This window comes from Ammodytes marinus, assembly GCF_949987685.1.
Source record: "Ammodytes marinus genome assembly, chromosome: 21".
Taxonomy (NCBI): domain Eukaryota; kingdom Metazoa; phylum Chordata; class Actinopteri; order Uranoscopiformes; family Ammodytidae; genus Ammodytes; species Ammodytes marinus.
Window position 1 is genome coordinate 13,754,584 of NC_137225.1, and position 18,983 is coordinate 13,773,566.

Consider the following 18,983-nt stretch of genomic DNA (forward strand, 5'->3'; position numbering starts at 1 on the left):
AGTAATGTATTTTAGGATGGCCAAAATGTTGTATACTAGATGAAAACAATTTAAAGTTAAGAGGGCGACCTGAAAATTACATGAAAAACTTCAGTACAGATCCCACCAGGCTTCATTACGGGTGTTCCCGTTCCCAGCCCTAGTGATGAAGTGCCCCTCTGTGTGGGATGAGCTAACAGTGGGCTACCATGAGGTGGTGTGCCCCAGTAGCTCAAGTGTTGCTCTGTAGCCAGAGAGCTAGCAGGAAGTGCAGCCCGGGTGCCTCTCCACTCGTCTCATCAATGCAGCTTTCATTCTCCCTCGGTGGGGCAAGATGGAAGCTGTACAAAAAGATCACTGGTACTTCGTGGTACTCATCTTTCTTCCTGTTCTTAAAGGTATGGCATTGATATAATACTTTTAAGCCTTTAGTAGATTAAATGTGTTTGTCAAATTCCAGCATTTTCATTAAGTGGCATTCCATGTTTTTTTGTAGAAAAAAAAGTAGTTTCTACTGTTCATAGGCTTTATTTCATAATCAGTAATTAAGTCTAAAAACTGCTTTATTCCACTCTTTCTTTTTAGTTAATGTGGCTGAGAAGATGGTAGGAAAGCCTTTTCTTGATAGGTTTTACAAGACATTATTATTCTAAACCTGCCAGAGCCCTCCCGAGGGGCATCGCTGGACTTGAAATCAGTTGTCATTCAGCTCGCATAAAATGCTTTTTGAAGACTTGGAAGCTTGATCACCAACTTTGTCAGTTTTGTTTATGTGTTTACTGGCTCAAATTAGCCTAATTACTGTTACCCAAGGGATGGCCTCAAAGCTTTGACTGGCTGGGATAATCTTCAAGGAGAGGAGATTTGGGGAAGGAAAAACATGGTCCTTTTTTTTGTTGCCACTTTAGGTGTAAACATAAGTTGCTGGAAGTCTAGGCTTCTGAATTGATCAATACAAAATACTAAGATATAATCAATTATAACCTTACAAACTGTTTATAGAAGTCCTGATAATAGATTCTAAGATCTTGTGAATGTAAATAAATAAACAGTAAAATATGATCTATGTAGTTACTGTCCAGCAGAAAGATGTTGCCACAGTTGGTCTGGAGGAGGGGATGGTCCTCGACTGTTTGTGTCCCTGGCAAGGCAACCTCAGCATGGTGTCCTGGACCAAAATACCGGAAAAGGATCCGGTAGCCATTTTCCACCCAGAGTATGGAGTGGCCTTTTCTCACCATTACCGGGAGAGGATAGAGTTCCTGAGGACCACAACTTTGGATGGAAGTATTTCCTTGAGGAACGTCACGCACCGGGATATTGGACTTTACCACTGCTCTGTTCAGACCTTCCCTCAAGGCCCATGGACCAGGGACATTCAAGTGGAGGATTTAGGTAAAAGAGGGACTAACATTATTTGCCATTTCCTGTGTGTAGTGATGTACAGTGATGCTCAAAGATGCAAAAGTAGGAATACTCTGGTAAAAGCGAGAGTCCTGCATTGAAAATGTAACATAAGTCAAACTATGTAAGTATAATCAGGAAAAAGTACTTAAAGTATCAAAAGCGAAAGTGACTAAATATGATATTATTATTATTCCCGTACTTATGCATTAGTGTAAAAGCAGGGTTTGTAACTGGATGAGGTGGAGCTCCTTCTGTATGGGACTGCAAATGTATTTTATTTTTCAGTTTGGAAATTAGTATTTTATAATCATAGATTGATTGTTCGCTTGGTAAAAGTTAAATTGACTAAAAGGAAAAGCAGCAAATCCTCAAATTTGAGAAGCTGGAACCATGAAATATTCGGTTAAAAATTACTATTATCAAAGTAGTCAATAGCCAATTAATCTTTGTCGATCAACTTATCGATTAATCAAAAAATATAAATTCTTGAAGTAACTAGTGACGTAAGTTATCAGATACATTTGTGGACGAGAAAAAGTAGAATATTTCCCACGGAATAGTAGTGGAGTAGAAGTATAAAGTAGCATGAAAAAAAAAGATTCAAGTAAAGTACAAGTGCCTCAAACTTGTACTTAAAGGTGCTACGGGGAATGTTTAAATATTTCTGTCTAATTTTTCCTCTGATGATCATTAATTACATGTAACAGCAAAGGAGACCATCAGTGCAAAGAATGCTATTTTTATATAGCTGTTCTTTTAAGTAAAGTAGTTGAGTAATTGTCTGTGTTATTAACAGATGAGCCCCCGGAAGACAACGACAACAATAGCACGGATCCGTCCTTACCGGAGGCAATGGAGACCCAGTCAGAGCTGGTAGCGCAGGAGAACGACAACTTGACCATCAGCTGTAACCACGAGCACAACACTACCGTTCAGCAGGTCATTTTGGAGAGGATGCCCCTGGAGCAGCCTTGGGGCATTATCGGAGTGTGCAAGAGGGTTGAGGGGGGCCTGGTTGCCGAGGACTACAGCGACAGGGGCCGGGTCAGCTGTACGGACAGCCTGGATGTCAGTCTGAGCCTGACGGGCGTGGTAGAGGAAGACAGTGGTTTCTATCGCTGTACGTTCAGCACAGACGCAGGGCTGCAAACCACCACTGTGCGACTCACCGTGCCCCCTCCAGGTATAAAAAGAGCCACCACACCACACCACACCACACCACGCCACGCCACGCAGTAGTTATAACCCCCTGTAAAACCAAAAATCCTACGATGTCATTTGGGGAGTTATTTACATGAAAGTAAGCATCTGAAAAGAGTTAGGCGTATCTATCAATCCAAATGAAAGATATTGTCATTTAAGTTTGATAAACCTTAGAAGAAAAATTGGGTTTAGATGATGCGGTTGATGCTCCGATACTCATTAAGTATCTTGAACCAATCACTGCAGTTCTCTGCCCCGATGTTCTTTATCGAGACGGCTTGATATGGCCACGCCCACACAGTCCTGTCAAACGGTCAAAACATTAAAAAAAAAGTTTTATAATATTATGAACAATTATTTTCAATCAGATTTATTGTATTCAGATTTTGTACAATCTTATTGAGACACCCAACTTTGTTATTATATAGATTTTTTTTAAACTATTTTAGACCTATTTTAGAGGCTTTAACATATTCCTAAAGATGACCTTATGGCTGGAAGATGAATCGTTTCTCATACTTAAAATGATTAATGGATGAAGATATGTCCCGCAGAGAACAGGGATTGATGGAACATAATGAATGCAATAAAACAAGGCCGGTGATGATAATCTCAAATAGTTTCAGCAGACTGGAACAAAACTCACACCTGCTGAAACCACAACATCCTGTGGCTGCTTTCTGAATAGTGTCACTGAGCTGTGTGTCTGCAAACTACTTGTATGCTTTAGTAGAATGATCAATCATTAGAAAAGATGTCTGAAACATAGATATGAAGAAAATATTCTGAGGAATAGAAACCCATTACTTTAATTTTTCTCATGTTATAACCAGGTGGATTCAGTCTATCACTGTACATGATGTACATTTACATCGGGGCTGGAGCATCCGGTCTAATACTACTTATGGTCATGCTCATTCTAGCAGTGATGCACAGGTAAGATCATCCATCTCCCAGAACTCCCCAAACTAATCTTGATTATAAAACATAAAAACAATTTCACATTTCAGTGGTGTGCGAAAATAAACGGGATCAACAAAGTCAATAAGATATCATACCCCGTTTCCTTTTGTTAAATGCGTTAAAGAAGGAATTGACGCATAAGAAAGTATCCTATAAAGTGTAAGGTTGCACCTGTAATTGCCCACTTTAAAAAAATCCCACATTTTTATTGTGATTTGTTGCACCCCAGGTGTTATTTGCTTACTTTTCTTCAATAATCACCACAGGAAGAAGAACAGGAGGGAGGAGTACAGAGTCAAACTGCACCCGTCTCAGAGACAGGTGAGCCTCTCATCATTCATCATATCTACTCTGGTCTTTACACTTGACTCTTTCAGGGCCCTCCCTTACCTTCTCTTCAGACAAGCACTTCATTATAAAGCCGTTACACTATACCGCTAATCTTGTTTGGTACAGCTCATCCTGTCATCATGTCTCCTGATACATTGTGTGTATACTCACTGTAACTAATGCTGCTTTACAATAACTGACAGTGCAATGGTTGGTTAAAAAATCTATATTTTATCTTACAAAAGAACATTGAAAAATTATCAATCTGAAGAAAAAAAAGGGTGTTATACCTTTGGTTGTATGAACAGCTGTGTAATGTAATAACGTTACTTTATATCCTCTATAAAAAGCATATTTTAGATTCAGCCCATTAAGAGGGACACATCATTACTTTTTGCCAAGCTACTGCACTGTCAGTCCATACATTGTCATCTGCCACTCCTCGTCCTCGTCTCACACCACCTCATATACTAATACAATCTGGTGCACATTCACAGCCAAACTACTATGAGAACATCCCTGTGTGTCCCAGGATCCCAAAGAAGTCCAGGCAGATAAAGAATTGTCCCGTCTATGTCAACCTACAGACTGCACGATCCCACAAAACCAAAACGCCTCCCGTGATGATGGATGAGCGTACATAAATATGATGTAGCGCCTGATTTGAATGTGCAGGTTTTTTATCTGTCACAGCTGTCAGCGTACGTGCCCCTCAGCTTTTCACAAACAAGGCAGAATTATGTGTATATGAGTGAACATAAATGTATATATGAGCGCTGGTCATAACTATTTATTTGTTTATGGTTTTGTTTTCTTTGAAGAGATGCTGGGAGATCCAGCTGACATTGATTAATGTTCACGCTGCAGTTTGAAATGACTTGACAAGCTGGTGGTGCTCGTGTAAGTCTTCAGGAAGCTGACAGGTTTGCTCGAATCGAGCCCTGCCGACGCTAATTAAATGTAGTGTGTACTTCATAATTACTGTTGAGGAAATATTTGTTTCGGCTGGGGGAAAAACAAACAATATTTGACAGTAGCCGCCATGCAGAAAAAGCAGACAAAGGCCTGTGTAATCACTCTTTTCACTTCCCTAACCCCTAAGTAAAACGATTGACAAAAGCCTGTGTAATTGCTCTATCCCTTTACTTTCATCCCTCCTGGTTTCCATTCAAAGCTCGACCATGGCGTCTAATCATCTAACGGAGAAAAGAAAACAGTCACTCAGCACTGGGCCATCACTTGAGAATGTTGCTTTCCCCCAAAGGGCTGTCCGTCTAGGATGACTGAATTCTAGTTACAGCACGTTCTTGTTATGAAAGCTAAACTCTAATTAGCTAATCCTGTGCTTTGGTTTATATGGCTCCTTACTCTTTGTCTATCCACTGTTTATTGATGAATGTTTTGGGCTCTTTTTACTCTGTGTTTAGACAAAGATAAGAATAAAAAAAAATCATGATAAGCTATCACAGATTTATTTTTATTATCATGGTGATTTCTTAGCTTGCCTCAATGCTCTAGTAAATCAGTGTTTGAGGTTTATGGTAGCACTGCTAACCTGTGTGTTGTTTATGTGTGTGATGTGATTCATTTGTCTCCATAGAAATGGAGGCAGTGGCAGAGGCAGTAATGGATATGCAGGCTTTCCTGCTAGGAAACAAGACAAATGTGGACGAGCTAGAAATGTGGAACATAAAGGGACAACTTTGTTCGGAATCACAAGGGGTTTTTTTGTTAAGTTTTTTTGGCTCCGTTCTCTCGGAGACGCTATCACAGGCAAAACAGTAGAAGCTGCAACCATGCATTTGAGTGTGATACTTGTGTTACTGTGTGGGTGACCAGCAAACAACTGTGATTGTAAATGACTCCACTGTAAATGACTGCATGTGGTACAAATAAAACAGCGTTATAACCACTACATTGATGGTTCCTGTGATGTGGGAGTGTGATGAGAGAAATCTAAACAGAAAGTAGTAATCTCTGCTGACTGTAAACTTTTTTTTTTTAGGAAGCGAGATGATTTGCTAAGAAATGAAAAGGCACGTCTACCTCTTTGAGTTAGAGCTTGAATTATTAAGCCAATAGCTTGACATTCTGGGAAACTTTGCTTTCTTGCAGAATTATGTGAGAACATGTAGGCTATACCACTCACTCACTTGTCTGTGCGGTAAATGTGAACAGTGCTACTGCTCCTAGTTTGTTAGCTTAGCTCCCCACCTTTCCAGGACTGGAAAAGGGGGAACAGCTGGTCATGCTCTGTTCAAAAGGTAGCACCACTAGAGCGCACTCATTTACACGTCATATGCTGTTAGTTTTATCTGTGAAACAAACAAAATGTGAAAATGAAACTTTGTGGTTTAACTGAGGTTTGTTGCCAGACTGTCTGACTGTTGTTGTCATAGTGAGATTGAAGTTGAGGGCTAGGGCAAACTATAATACCACCAATTGCAATTTTTACACTTTTTTGGCCATATACTTTATAGAAAGATTGGGAAAGTCCAGGCTAAGTGCTTTTGCCTCTCGCTTCTAGACTTTGTGCTTAAACTATAAGATAAGCAATACCAGCTTGGCTCAAACGTCTGGCATCAACTTTCTCATAACACCTCTCAGGAAAAAGAAATGCCAATCTATTCCTTTAACTCAATGTTACTCCTCATTTAAAAATTCCAGTTGACATGAAAAACAAACAAGCTGATACATGATAGAACATTAAATTTATTACCCTTTTATCATCAAAAACATTACATATGTACATTTAGTGAAAACTGTAGTCCTACACTCAATGTATTCAAAGTGCCATTAAAATGTAACCTGACAGGAGAACAGAACGTGACGGACATGGACACAAACACAATCATATAGTAACAATAGCAAAACATAAAAAAACAAAGACATATCATACCTACAAAAACGTGAATGGCTACAATACCGACAAAAAAGGTCAATGATAGAAACAGTCAACGAGAAAGTTCTCCACTCTTAAGAGGTGTTACTGGATTTAATTTAATGGTCCAGAGGTAGTGGTACTATAATACAGGCCTACATGTATTAATCACACAACAAGACAGCTAGGGCAGAAATGTGGTCAATTCTGACTGTCTTTCTAAATATGGTTACTATGGGCTGACATTTGTAGATGTGGGCACTTTGTTTGAGGCTCAAATTGATATGAAGGTTGAGCTTATGTTTATATATATATATTTATAAATACAATATACAAAATAAAGTGACTGACTGCAAAAGTTAAGTTCAACACAAAGTAAGTGCTCGTACCTACTTGTATCTCCAGTTCTACAGGAATCTATTTCTAAACACAACAATTCAAATAATGTGAGGACACGGAGGATTTCAGCTCTGTAAGGGCACGGAATATTTCGCCTCCGTGAGAATGGCGACTGATTCACTCACTACAATCAGGTGTGTGTGGCACTGATTGGCTAATTGAGCCCAGGTGTGAAGAGGTTATATATGCCCTGAGACCCCAGTGCTCTGGGCTTCTCATTGTCTCGCCCTCTGGGATAGTGAGCGGTTCTCTCGTAGTGCTCGCTGTGTTTAGAGTTCCTAAGATAACAGTGGAGTTACTTGTGTATGCTTTCAACTGCTTGGCAGTGGTGGTTTAGTGGTCCATCTAAAGGCCTTTGCACACCGGGCGCGTTTTATTCGTGCGATGAATCCGTTAATTAACGAACTTATACAGAGTCAATACAAGCTTCCACACCAGCGCCGTCATTTCGCATCGCTAATTTGCGTTTTTTATTTTTTCGAACTGAGTCCGATTTTTCTGTGACGTCGCTTCTAAAGTGAGACGCGACAAAATTTACATTTCAAAACATTCGCTTTTACGTTGCGTTTATTCGTGTCGTGCCCCGTGTGCAAAGGCCTTTAAAGGTAGCCCGTGTGGCCCTTTTAAAGCTCTGTGTGTTTTTGTTTTCTCCCCTTCCCCTTCTTCGCTATAGCTATTCAGTGGTTATCATCTCTGAACTAGGCTACATATCAGGAAAAAAATTGATATTAAAAAAAAAAAAATTTGAACTGGGGTGGCCAGTAAGATTTCAGGGGGGGCCGTGGAATCGCCACTGGTCTCAGAGCATACAAACTCTTCAAACCTGGGCTCAATTAGCCAATCAGTGCCACACACACCTGATTGTAGTGAGTGAATCAGTCGCTATTCTCACGGAGGCGAAATATTCCATGCCCTCACAGGGCTGAAATCCTCCGTGTCCTCACAAATAAGGGATTCTTCTTTACATTAAAAGGACTGCTCTGCTGCATCAAACTGATTGTCATTTGATTGCTGTTTTGATTTCAGAGTTGTTGCTGGGATATCAGGGCGTTTGAGATAGCCTATCCGTGCCTTTCTTTAACACATTTAACAAAAAAGCACGACCACTTTTACCATCAATATTTAAAGAGATGAATAAGTGTCTGCCGACAGCCACCAGGCTACGAGTCTTATATGCCTATTGACAATGGTCTGAAGGAGCTCTGGTTGTATTAAAATAAACTTATTTCTTGTATGAAATGGAATTGAAACTCTTTCTACAATATTTAAGATGGCCTACATATTTTTGAAAGTGTTTTGAAAGGTAGCTACAGAGCTAAACTAAAACTAACCTCAAACAAAGCCAAAAGAGGAGGCTCTGGTTAAGTCTCACACTGCAGTCTTTGTCGAAAGGCACTTCTTACTCGAGGAGGACAATGCAGAGAATGTTTTCGCAGCACTCTTACTCAGTGACACTTTTTCACTCACATGCTACATAAAGGATTCAGGGGGAAACAAATCATAGGTTCTGCTGATTTAGGCTATTTTTGTGACAATGACCACCAACCTATAATGTATCTCAATTTCAAACTGTTGATGAAAAATAAGATGGTTTAAGATATATGATGCTAATGAAGGTATATTGTCAAGCTATTGTGGGTCCAAAATTATGCTCTTTTCATGTAGAGGTTTGCTTTTTATATATTTAGTTTTCTTGATAAAAGTCAGATGAGAAGATGAATACCATTCTCATGTATGTAAACTGCATAGGCCTATGAAGCTACAGCCAGCATCTAGGCTACTAGACTAAATTAGCTTAGCCCAAATACTGCAAAGTTGGCAACAGCTAGCTAGCACAGCTATGGTCAGAAAACCTACCTAGCAGCAGCACTGATAACATTTAGGCCTACTCATAAACACAATACATCCAATGTGTTTATTCCATATAAAAATGTGTTGTGGCTTTGTAAGCTTTGGTCTAGATTCAGCTTCATATGTATATCATACAAGACTATACTATAGGCTACACCTTAGCCTTTCCCAAAATGTTGAACTTTTTTATTTATTGACTTATCCCTGTTTTTGTTGAGCTATTTTCACTGGGCACAGATTTTTTTCTAAGGGAATTTAAGTGATGCTTATATTTCCCAAAATCGTAATATTGTAACTGACATAAAATACCAGCAGGGCAACAAAAAAAAACACAATATGCCTTTGCCCGCACAAGCCTGATCCGGGTACCATGATGCAATGATTTAGCCTACTTCTGCCTTTCTTAACTCTTTCCATCAGTTCACCTACATCACTTGTTATGTCCTTCTGCTAATGAGCCAAATATATATCACGTATAAGAGGCTGTAGAAGGGCTTGGAAGCTATTAAAACCAAATTGCTCTGCTAGTGTAAGGGTTGGCAGTTTATAGTAGAGGATGTGAGAAGGTTGTATTCTATCATTTCTGACAAGACTATACCCTTGAAGTACAGTTCTGAATGACTTTACTTTTGCTGGTTGTAACCGATTAAGGGCTTTAGCTGATTCATCAAAGTCCTGATTTTTTCTTTCTTTTTTTGTGTAAGGCATTGATCAATTTCACATTATTGAGAGGGGGAAAGTGCCGTTAAGTTTCTCTTGAAATGGTCGCTGATGCAGCACATTGTTGGAATTTTCGGAACAAAAGCCTTTTTTCCCCCAAACATTGTTCTACAGTGGGAGACGTAGCCTACCTATAACTTACTGTAAGGTGAAGGTCCCTAGTGCAGTGATAAACAAATAAATAAATAGGCTAATAACAATTATGGGTGAGGGGTAGATTCCGCTGGCTTTAACAGCATAATGGCAACATAAAACACTTTAAAAAAACTACATTGACAGGGTTTTTTTGTGCAAAATTTGAAGCTACCGCTTCTTTCACACAACATAAAAAAAAACAGGCCATCATCCCTTTTCGGGATCCTTCTCATATATCACTCGCTCTACAGTTGACACACATTTTTTTTATGTATCGCCAGGAAATTATATATTACACAATGTCATTATACAAATTTCTACAACCTTTCTACAGTGGAGTGCAAAGTGTCCAGTTTTGGTGGTGGAGCAATTCTTTGTCATTGAAGGGGTCTCAGGCTGCAACTTGATCCACGGCCACTAGAGGGCGACGGCGCCTCTTCCTGGTGCTGGCTCTCCTCCCGCTCCGGCTCATCAGACAGAAAGCTGGGGAACGTCTGAGCTCGAGGGATGAACGTCATTGTCAGGCTGCTTCCTGTGGAGAAAGAGTGAGGGGGAGAACTGCTTTGTAGAGGCTTGAAATAAATAGGTTTCATTTAACTTGGACCCTGCACATCAAACACACACTATACTGTTATAGCAGACAATATATTCATGGGTACAACTGTTGCTTAGTTACTGTCCTGGGCGCTGATGTCTTTATATTCAAATGAGGATTACAAGAATAATCCTGGCATGCCCGATGCACGCACAACAATTGTTTTGAGCTCTGATGTAGTTCACACGCTATACATACATATAAAGCCTATAGGTTGTAAAGAAGTAATGTGGAAAAATACACCTTTCGACCCAAATACACTCCCTTCAGAGTGATCTGCACAGTGTCCACTTTCTTTTTGGACTGTCTGCTGACTCCACTGTCTCTCCCCTGCTCTCTCCACCTAAATGTAAATTAATTGGACCAATTGGTTCTGTCGGGTCATATTGGTTAACTGGACTGAAGAGGGGGTAATGGATACTTGTGGGAGGAGGGCTGCTCTGTGCAACTGTGAAACCATTAATAATATATTAGAAAGCTGTTTGGAGATGTGCATGGGCGAGGTAGGTTGAGGATAAAGTGGATGGCAGGCTGCTGATCATGCAGTGGACAAGGAGGATGTGTCCAGTGATTAATATTTCAAGAGGCACAAAACCTTACACCACATTGGCTTAGTTAAGGGAACTCCATTCACTTTTTGCATGGATATCTTCTGACTTTGGTACCACCTCAAACTATATTTATATTATATATGGTACTCTCTTGTACAGCTGGCTACGAGAAGCTGCTGCAGGTCAATGCATCGTCAAACCAATTTACCTCCAGAGGTTAATTGAAATTTGACGAACAGATTAAAATGTGACTTTGTTTTCTATAAGCAGTTTCCTTCCAGGGCCGTATTGACAAAGAGATAATTTTTTCTTCTGCCGTTGTGCTGAAGTGCCATTTGCCAAATATGATTTTAGGCTGTGCAAATCTTCATTATGGGGACTCATATATATATATATACACACACACACACACACACACACACACACACAGCCTTTCCACTCAGGCCTCCATCGAAGGGAGTCGGGCTCAGACTGTGAGACGCACTGCCAACTCACGCCCTTCTGAAGTATGAAACACGACCCAGTCAGCCTGGCAATCAATGTCAAGTGGCTGTGTGTGAATGCGTGTTGGAGCAACAGAGTGAGGAGAGCGACTCTAGTTAAAAAGGCGAAGTGTGAGTGTGTGTGTGTGAAGAGAGATGCTGCACAGCAAGAAGAGGAAGACAACGGGGGAAAAAATAACTTTTTCCTGTGTGAGTCTAGGGAGCTTGCAGGAGGAAGCACACAGAGGGGCTGGTGTGGGTGTGAGGATGAGACCAAAACAGTACCAGCCATAACAGGTGAGTCATGCCCATGCACGCGCACAGACACACACACACGCACGAACAGACACACAGGCTCCTGCTTAAGGTTTTAAATGTAGCTCAGTCCATGTTCTAGAATGAAAAAACCACAGCAGGTTAAAAAGAAAAGGAGGGATGGGGGGGCTGGACACACACTTTCTCTCCCCTCCCCGTTGTACTTAATAGATTGCTGAAACGACTGGTGCGCAACCAAGCATATCCTTTTCACATCTTTGCCAAGACAATCCCTCCCCTCAACCAAGGCCAATTTGGGCTGAAAGACAAAAAGAGGAGAGGCAGGGAGCCTGGTGCAGACAGTGAGGGGCGAAGCAGATCTCATCATTTTCCTCATGTCATAAACAGCACTGTTTTGTTGTGGGATGTCACTATACCTCCCCCTCTGATTCTGCCACCACGCCAAGCTTTTGGACAGGAAACACAAATGTAGACATGAAGAAAAAGTAATAAAAACACAGAGAAGATGGTGTCAGCAGCGCCCCTCTCTCCTCCTCTCATATCCCTATGAGAAGCAGACAGTGATTTGTCAGTGCCTTTTCATTACCAGGGAAGGTCAAGTCATCCTATCTGGCCCGGCAAGGCAGCTGCTGGGCCGGAGCAGACAGGACAAGGCTCACACACACACACACACACACACACACACACACACACACACACACACACACACACACACACACACTCTGACAGATACAATGGCGGCTGCCCCAGAACACACAAGCAGCCATTCATGCATATAGGACTACAGTACGTAGGCTACACCTGGCTGTCACACACTGTCTTCACCTTCCCCTCCTCACAGTTCGATAACCCAGATGGCACCCTTAGTAACAGCTGTAACCAGAGACAGAGAAGGCAGGCGGCGCGTTCTAACCACAAACCTGGGATTATGCAACACTGCTGCTGACATGCAGCTTTGTGTCTTTTGTGCGGTTAAGCCGGCCACAGGAGCGGCTCAATGCGCCGGAACGAGAGGGGGAAAAAAGGGCCAATCCGCCACAGCCATAGATTGGGTCATTTCACTTCAGTTTGGATACAAATAACGCAAACTGATGATGACTGGGATTCAAAACTGTCCCCCAATAGGCCTTTCACACCGCCGCAAAATCGGAGCTAGTTCTGGGCTTGTTCGGAGTTAGAGCCAGTGTTTTGGTTTCACACCGCCAGAGAGCCTGCTCCGGGCCGTAAAAACCGGGGGAACTCATACCCCAGGATTGAGCAGGGTTTGATAAGAACTGCTTGCGCGAACGGTTGGGGGAGGGATTATCCTGACCAACCAGAGCAACTCAAACTTCATGCCCGCCATATTTAAAAACACCGCTACTACGAGACGTAAACATAACATAATTACCGAACGTAGCGATCAAATTGACCGGCGAGAATACGCTGTATGGGTCCTGTTTGCTTAAGAAAGCAAAGCGAGAGCCAACAAGTGTAAAAATAAGACGTATTCGCCGCTGTTGTTGTGCTTAAAGCTAGCGGTAGCTTTAGCGTTAGCCACAAGAGCAGCGGCGTCGGGTGACGTACACACACGTTTACAGTGACGTCATGACGTTGCTCTCTTGCCGGCTCCATGGCTGTCTCCGGTCGATGTGAAACCAACCGGTTCATAACTGGGATAAGGCTGTAACCAGTTTTGAACTGACCCCAACACCAGCCTGGAACTGACTCTTGGTTCATTTTGGTGTGAAAGGCCTACAAGTGTCCCACCAGAGAGACACCAAACAAGTTGAACTCAGTTTTACCTGGCTGCGATGAATTTTTTATGGAGTTCAGTTTTTGCATCTACCTCGACTATATTCCTTGTCGCCTGTTGCAGATAAGCTAGTGCCGCCTTTGATACTTGCTCCCTACTCTGTAAAATCCCCTTGTATCACTCCCTGCAGATCAAACTGAGAACAGCGCTCCATTCCATTAGAATTGCTAATGCCACGGCACTAAACTGAAGAGGGAGAAACGGAGAGAGAGAGAGAGAGAGTGTGTGTGTGTGTGTGTGTGTGTGTGTCTGAAATGACAAGAAAAATGACATAAAAATGGTTCCAAGAAAAAAGAAATACAAGCATCCTTCTCCCTTTTTCCATTCCACTATTAGAGTTAGTAATTGAACCATTTCCGACAGGCATGGCGCCTTGCTTTTTCAACTCAGAAAACTTTAAAGTGCACTTATTTGTATGCATCAGCAAACTCGCCACGTTTCCCTGAAAGGCAAAAGAGTGAACAACATTAGGAGAGTCGAGGTGGAACGCAGTAGATAAAGTGGATACATTGTCTTTGCGTATAGTTTCTGGAGATTAAAGCATCTATTTTAGGTTTGACTTAGAAAGGTGAATACTTTAGGGGGCAGAAATAAGTTCCATGCAGCAAGAAGATCAAGGCTGAGTGCTATTTTCTTTCTGCCTCACATCATTCGGTTTTTCTTTTAAACAAAACACATTTGACAATTATTACTTTCAATTATGGATAAAAAGGGCCTTTGGGGAAGTTTCTTTCTGAGCTATTGCCAGCTAAATAAAAATCAGATGTGGATTCTATCAGAATAAAGGGAGTCACAATGCTGCACTTCACCGGCGGCTCCCTCGTTAACTGAGGCAAAAAGAAAAGAGCAAATAGGTGAATAAACCTCAACGGGACAGGGAATCGCGTTCCTTAATTATTCCCCTGGACCCGCGGGGTATTTGAAAGCAACCCGAGCATGACTCAGCAAACCGACTGCGCTGATTGGACAGTAATCATGCACGCAGTGGTACAGCTGAGTAGCGAACGCAGCCGGCCGTCATGGCCCAAATTCCCCGATGTCTTCCCTTTATATTGCTCCAAAATAATTATTAACAGAAAAATACATGGATGGATGTATCCTGTTTCTGAATTCCCACTACTATGAACTGGAAACATTCTTTTTCACATGACGTGTCCATTCGAGTCCTTATGAGGTTTACTAGATATGTATACCTTTGTCTCTTTTGAGCACCTAAAGCTGTGACTGCTGTATGATTATTAATATGTAATCCAAAGTCGGTTTATTTCACAGAAATAGCTGTTTTATGAAAGAAGTGTGGAAATTGTTAGAAATCCTTCTGACCAGAAAAGAAAACACAAAATGACATAATATATATTTTTTTAATGTATATTTTTTGGCATTTTTATGCTTTATTGATAGTGTAGAGACAGAGTTGAAATGGGGCAGAGAGGGGAGTGACATGCAGAGAACGACCGCAGGCTGGAATCGAACTTGGGTCCGCTGCTGGCCGAGGCCCATGGGGGGGACGCCCTACCAACTGAGCTAAGGGCGCCCCCCATGACATAATATTTAACTATGCACATAAAGGACTGTTACGTATGGGCATGTTTTGGGTGTTTTCTTAGTGTTCTTTTCCCACCTCTTAATTTGCCACTGATTGAATGAGCAGGTGTGTTGCCCCACTCAATCACACTCAGGTGTTTCTAATCAGTGAGCAGCACAAGTTTCTGCCCCTGCACTGCTCGTTGCCACCATGCTGATCTTTTTCTTGCCAGTGCCCTGTTCTTTGTCCTTTGTCCTTACCCCCTGCCCAATTTGGGAGCATAACAAATTCTTTAAAACACATTAAAGCAAGAAATGCATTTTAACCCCAACCCACCCAAAACATGTAGTTCAATTTAAGCTCAGTCTGAATAAAAGTGTTGTGTCTAATTTGTTTACTAAATCCCTCAACTTTTTTTTTTTTAACCTTTATTTATACAGGTATATCCCATTGAGTCCGAAGACTCTTTTACAAGGGACAACAACTTGATGCTACATTTAGGTTAAGCTAAGCGCTCTCTGAGTGTATGACAGAGATCAGACGATGTTCAAAGAGCTACGGGGGAAACCTGCCAATTAGGAATCAATGCAATTACTGTATATCTATACTATATGTCTCTCCTCAGCTAAGTGAAGCTTGCAGCCATGTTGAAAGTCGCACCTAACGTGTGCGTGTGCACGCGCTTGCTTGCGTGTGTGTGTGTGTGTGCTTGCGTGAGCAGTCCAAACATCCTGTGTCACAACAGAAGTTAAACTCATGTTGCGTCCCACCGCAATCACCTTGTCGGTCCTCCTTGTCTGTGGAGACCTCTGTGTTTTCCGCTGCGTCCCCAAACACACTGATGCATTCAATTTATTCATTGGAGAGAAGGGGGAGGGGGGGGGAAATGGCAGTGCTGAATGCGTATGAGCATGAGGAGGTGCTGTTTCTGGATGGGACGGAGAAAAGCGTGGGAGGACCAGCGGAGATGCCAGGGTGATGGATGAGAGAGAAGCTACTCTGCTCACCAGAGTTTGGAGAGAGTTTGCAGAGACTGCTGCGCCTATAAATAATGACCCCGAGGTGGAAGCTTTTTTTTTGGCGTACATGAGTGAGAAAACATGTTGATGTTTGGAACGGTAGACTCATGTCTTTGCTTTTAAGCTTATCAGGCCACAATTAAATGATAATGAGAGGGGGGGGCTGAATCCAGTCTCCGCTTTTCAAAAGAAAATGGTGACGTCAGAGCGACTTTCATCTTCGCCTGGCTTTCTGTTTTGCTCTATCAGTGAAAGCCAAAAGGCCCGTAATCCTCAGATAAGTACGTTAATCAACTAATACCATAGACAGAGCGTAATCTCATCAGCTCACTAATCACCTTTCTGCCTCTGGTCCACATCTAGACATTAGACAGACAGACAGACGTGTACATTAAGTGCACATAGGGGACACTAAGCTGATCATGAAAGTTAAAGAGAACCTGCTGCAAAATTAATGTATTTGAAGTGACATGTATCTCCTTCTTACACAAACACATGCATTAAGACACAAACCAAATGATTTGCAAGAGTATACACAAGTGATTTGGCACTCTCTCTCCGGGCCACAGTGGGTAGGGAGATCGTCTTCTGGAGTGCAGGGTCGGAGGATCGATCCCCCGCCTACCTGCCACATGTCGAAGTGTCCCTGGGCAAGACACTGAACCCCAAAATGCTCCCGATGGTTCAGAGGGCGCCTTGCATGGCAGCTACTGCCATCGGTATGGGTGAATGTGGTAAGAATTGTAAAGCGCTTTGGGGCTGAGAAAATCGTCTAAAAAGCGCTATATAAGTCAAGTCCATTTACCATTTAATTAGACTATAGGCCTGTCCATCTCTCTGTTAGCCTGGAAATCCATACCCTGATATCTTGAACGATAGAGGGTCTGGCCACGATCAATAGTAATTTCCAACTCAAGGGGCGGCTCCTACTCGTGCATTTCAAATGCCACTGCACGCAGTTGGATAGCACTACAACCAATCAGAGCGATGCACAAGGTGACGTAAGCCCCGTTCGTTTAGCGAACAGCTGTTAAACTGTTAAATTAAACGTTTGCCGTTGTCGGTCGGCAAAACAGAACATTCCACTTACTTGCTAATGAAAGATTTGAGTGCCGTCTTCCAAATCGTTAAGGGTCGAGGCCAAAGCAGTCTCAAACTCACACAACATATCCGCAGCCATCTTTGATGTTAACTATCACGGCTTCGACGTCGCATGCACGTCACTGTCGTCATCCGGTTACGTCCTCCCCAGAGTACCCATATAAAGGGCTCTGGCGCGCCCATATTAGATAGAACCAATTGAAACGTGAGACCCAGATTTATGGTCTTCTTGATAAAGCTTCAACGGAGCTTGGCCAGACCAACAGGCGCAGCAAATTTAATTTGCCAGCGCCTAGTGGCAGGTCTGGGAATGCCAGGCTATCTCTCTGTCTGATTCCTTCCAAAACTCAAGTTCTTTGAAGATTGGACTTCAGATTCAATCAAGACTTACTTGTTGAGGTAAAGTTCAAAATTGATCTGCGCACGTTGCCAGCTCTATTGCTGTTTTCTTCATCATTAAAGACTGTTTTATGGCAATGGTACTTTTGCAGTCCCACAGTCAGCACTGGGTTTGTTCCTAATACACAGCTTCTCTGAAGGACTTTCCACAAGCAATTACAACAACAATAGCTTAAAATAACACAAACAATACATGTCAACATATGTAGAATGCAAATAAAAAATAATTCAAAAAGAAAAGTGTACGGGTAAAGATTAAAAATGCATTTCATATGAAGAAAAGTGTTATTTTAATTAACAATATGTGTTGAAACTATGTCTTAATGAAAGCTGTTTCACTGATCATTATTTTTGCTGGTTGTTAAGTCTAAAGATGTTGACTCACATTGTGAGTCAGATGCCAAACAAAGGTCAAGAATTTGAAGGTGTATTTCATGCATACACAAGTGACATGTGCAGCGAAAAGTAAGTTTTAGAAAAAAGAAAATATATAAGTACAAAAATAAAAATGTCACTGCAGTTGTGTGTATCACACAAGACTTAATTTGCAGTCCAAGGATGAAAAAAGTCCAAACTATTAGTCAGTCACTCCTGTTGCTTAGTGATAGCAAATGTTTTATCTGTTGAAGAAAAAAAACACATCGCTTGATATATGTAGTAAATTTAATGCCTGGAAAATAAGCAATTTGTACTGAAAGTCATTATTAATGGAAAATAAGTCCCTGACATAGAACTGTTTTTCGCATTGTATTTTTCCAATGATATGGCAAAAGAGAAATAGAGTACCACCCCCGCACTCAGTAAAATTGTCTCTATTTAATCTACATTGGAAATGTAAAACCGGAATAAAAGTAGATTTTGAGATAAATCAAGTGATAATTGCAGGTATATTAAGTGGCGACATCCCATCCGTGTGCGCCCCCTGTCCCCTCTTTCGCTTCACTCAAAGTGTTCCACGCGTTACCACTGACGCAATAAGCAGATAAGAAATAGCAACACCGTGTGCATGATAATTAGTAACTTCCCGTCCGTACCTTGGTAACTGTAGAGATCTCCCACGCTGTTCTGACGTGTGATGTGCTGCCAGTAGGCGCTGCGTGGCAGGGAGATGGACTTGGTTAGCGTCTCTCCGGAGTGGATCTGAAACAGAAAGACAAAAGAAAAAACTTAGTGACTCTCCCTTTTCTTACTGTCATCTCTCATTCGCTCGCTCACAATGGGGGAAAAATGCTCTGGGTATGTCAGTAAACCGTGTAAACAGAGTGTGTATAGTATGCTATATTATTGGTTGAATGGCATGTTCCCACTCTTGAGTGGCTGTTTGACGGCTGACACGATGATTCATTTGGGATTAGGATGCCGCAGTGCCACT

General features: G+C 41.8%; 2 protein-coding genes across 2 annotated transcripts in view; one reads left to right on the forward strand and one right to left on the reverse strand.

The window, feature by feature from the left end:
* The first annotated feature begins 298 nt into the window (after nucleotides 1-298).
* cd226 (CD226 molecule) lies at nucleotides 299-4,770 on the forward strand. Its single transcript, XM_080049931.1, has 6 exons — nucleotides 299-377; nucleotides 1,051-1,374; nucleotides 2,183-2,569; nucleotides 3,423-3,525; nucleotides 3,819-3,873; nucleotides 4,380-4,770. The coding sequence occupies exons 1-6, from the start codon at nucleotides 314-316 to the stop codon at nucleotides 4,524-4,526; spliced, it is 1,080 nt and encodes a 359-aa protein (XP_079906057.1). The 5' UTR covers nucleotides 299-313; the 3' UTR covers nucleotides 4,527-4,770.
* A 5,475-nt stretch (nucleotides 4,771-10,245) lies between these two features.
* The window catches only part of dok6 (docking protein 6), a gene marked incomplete at both ends in the record, with an annotated part of 44,382 nt that continues 35,644 nt past the window's right edge, over nucleotides 10,246-18,983 (reverse strand). Inside the window, 2 exons of the mRNA XM_080050520.1 lie at nucleotides 10,246-10,400; nucleotides 18,646-18,751. Of these exons, the coding sequence (XP_079906646.1) occupies nucleotides 10,246-10,400; nucleotides 18,646-18,751 (261 nt within the window). The remainder of the gene's footprint in view (nucleotides 10,401-18,645; nucleotides 18,752-18,983) is intronic.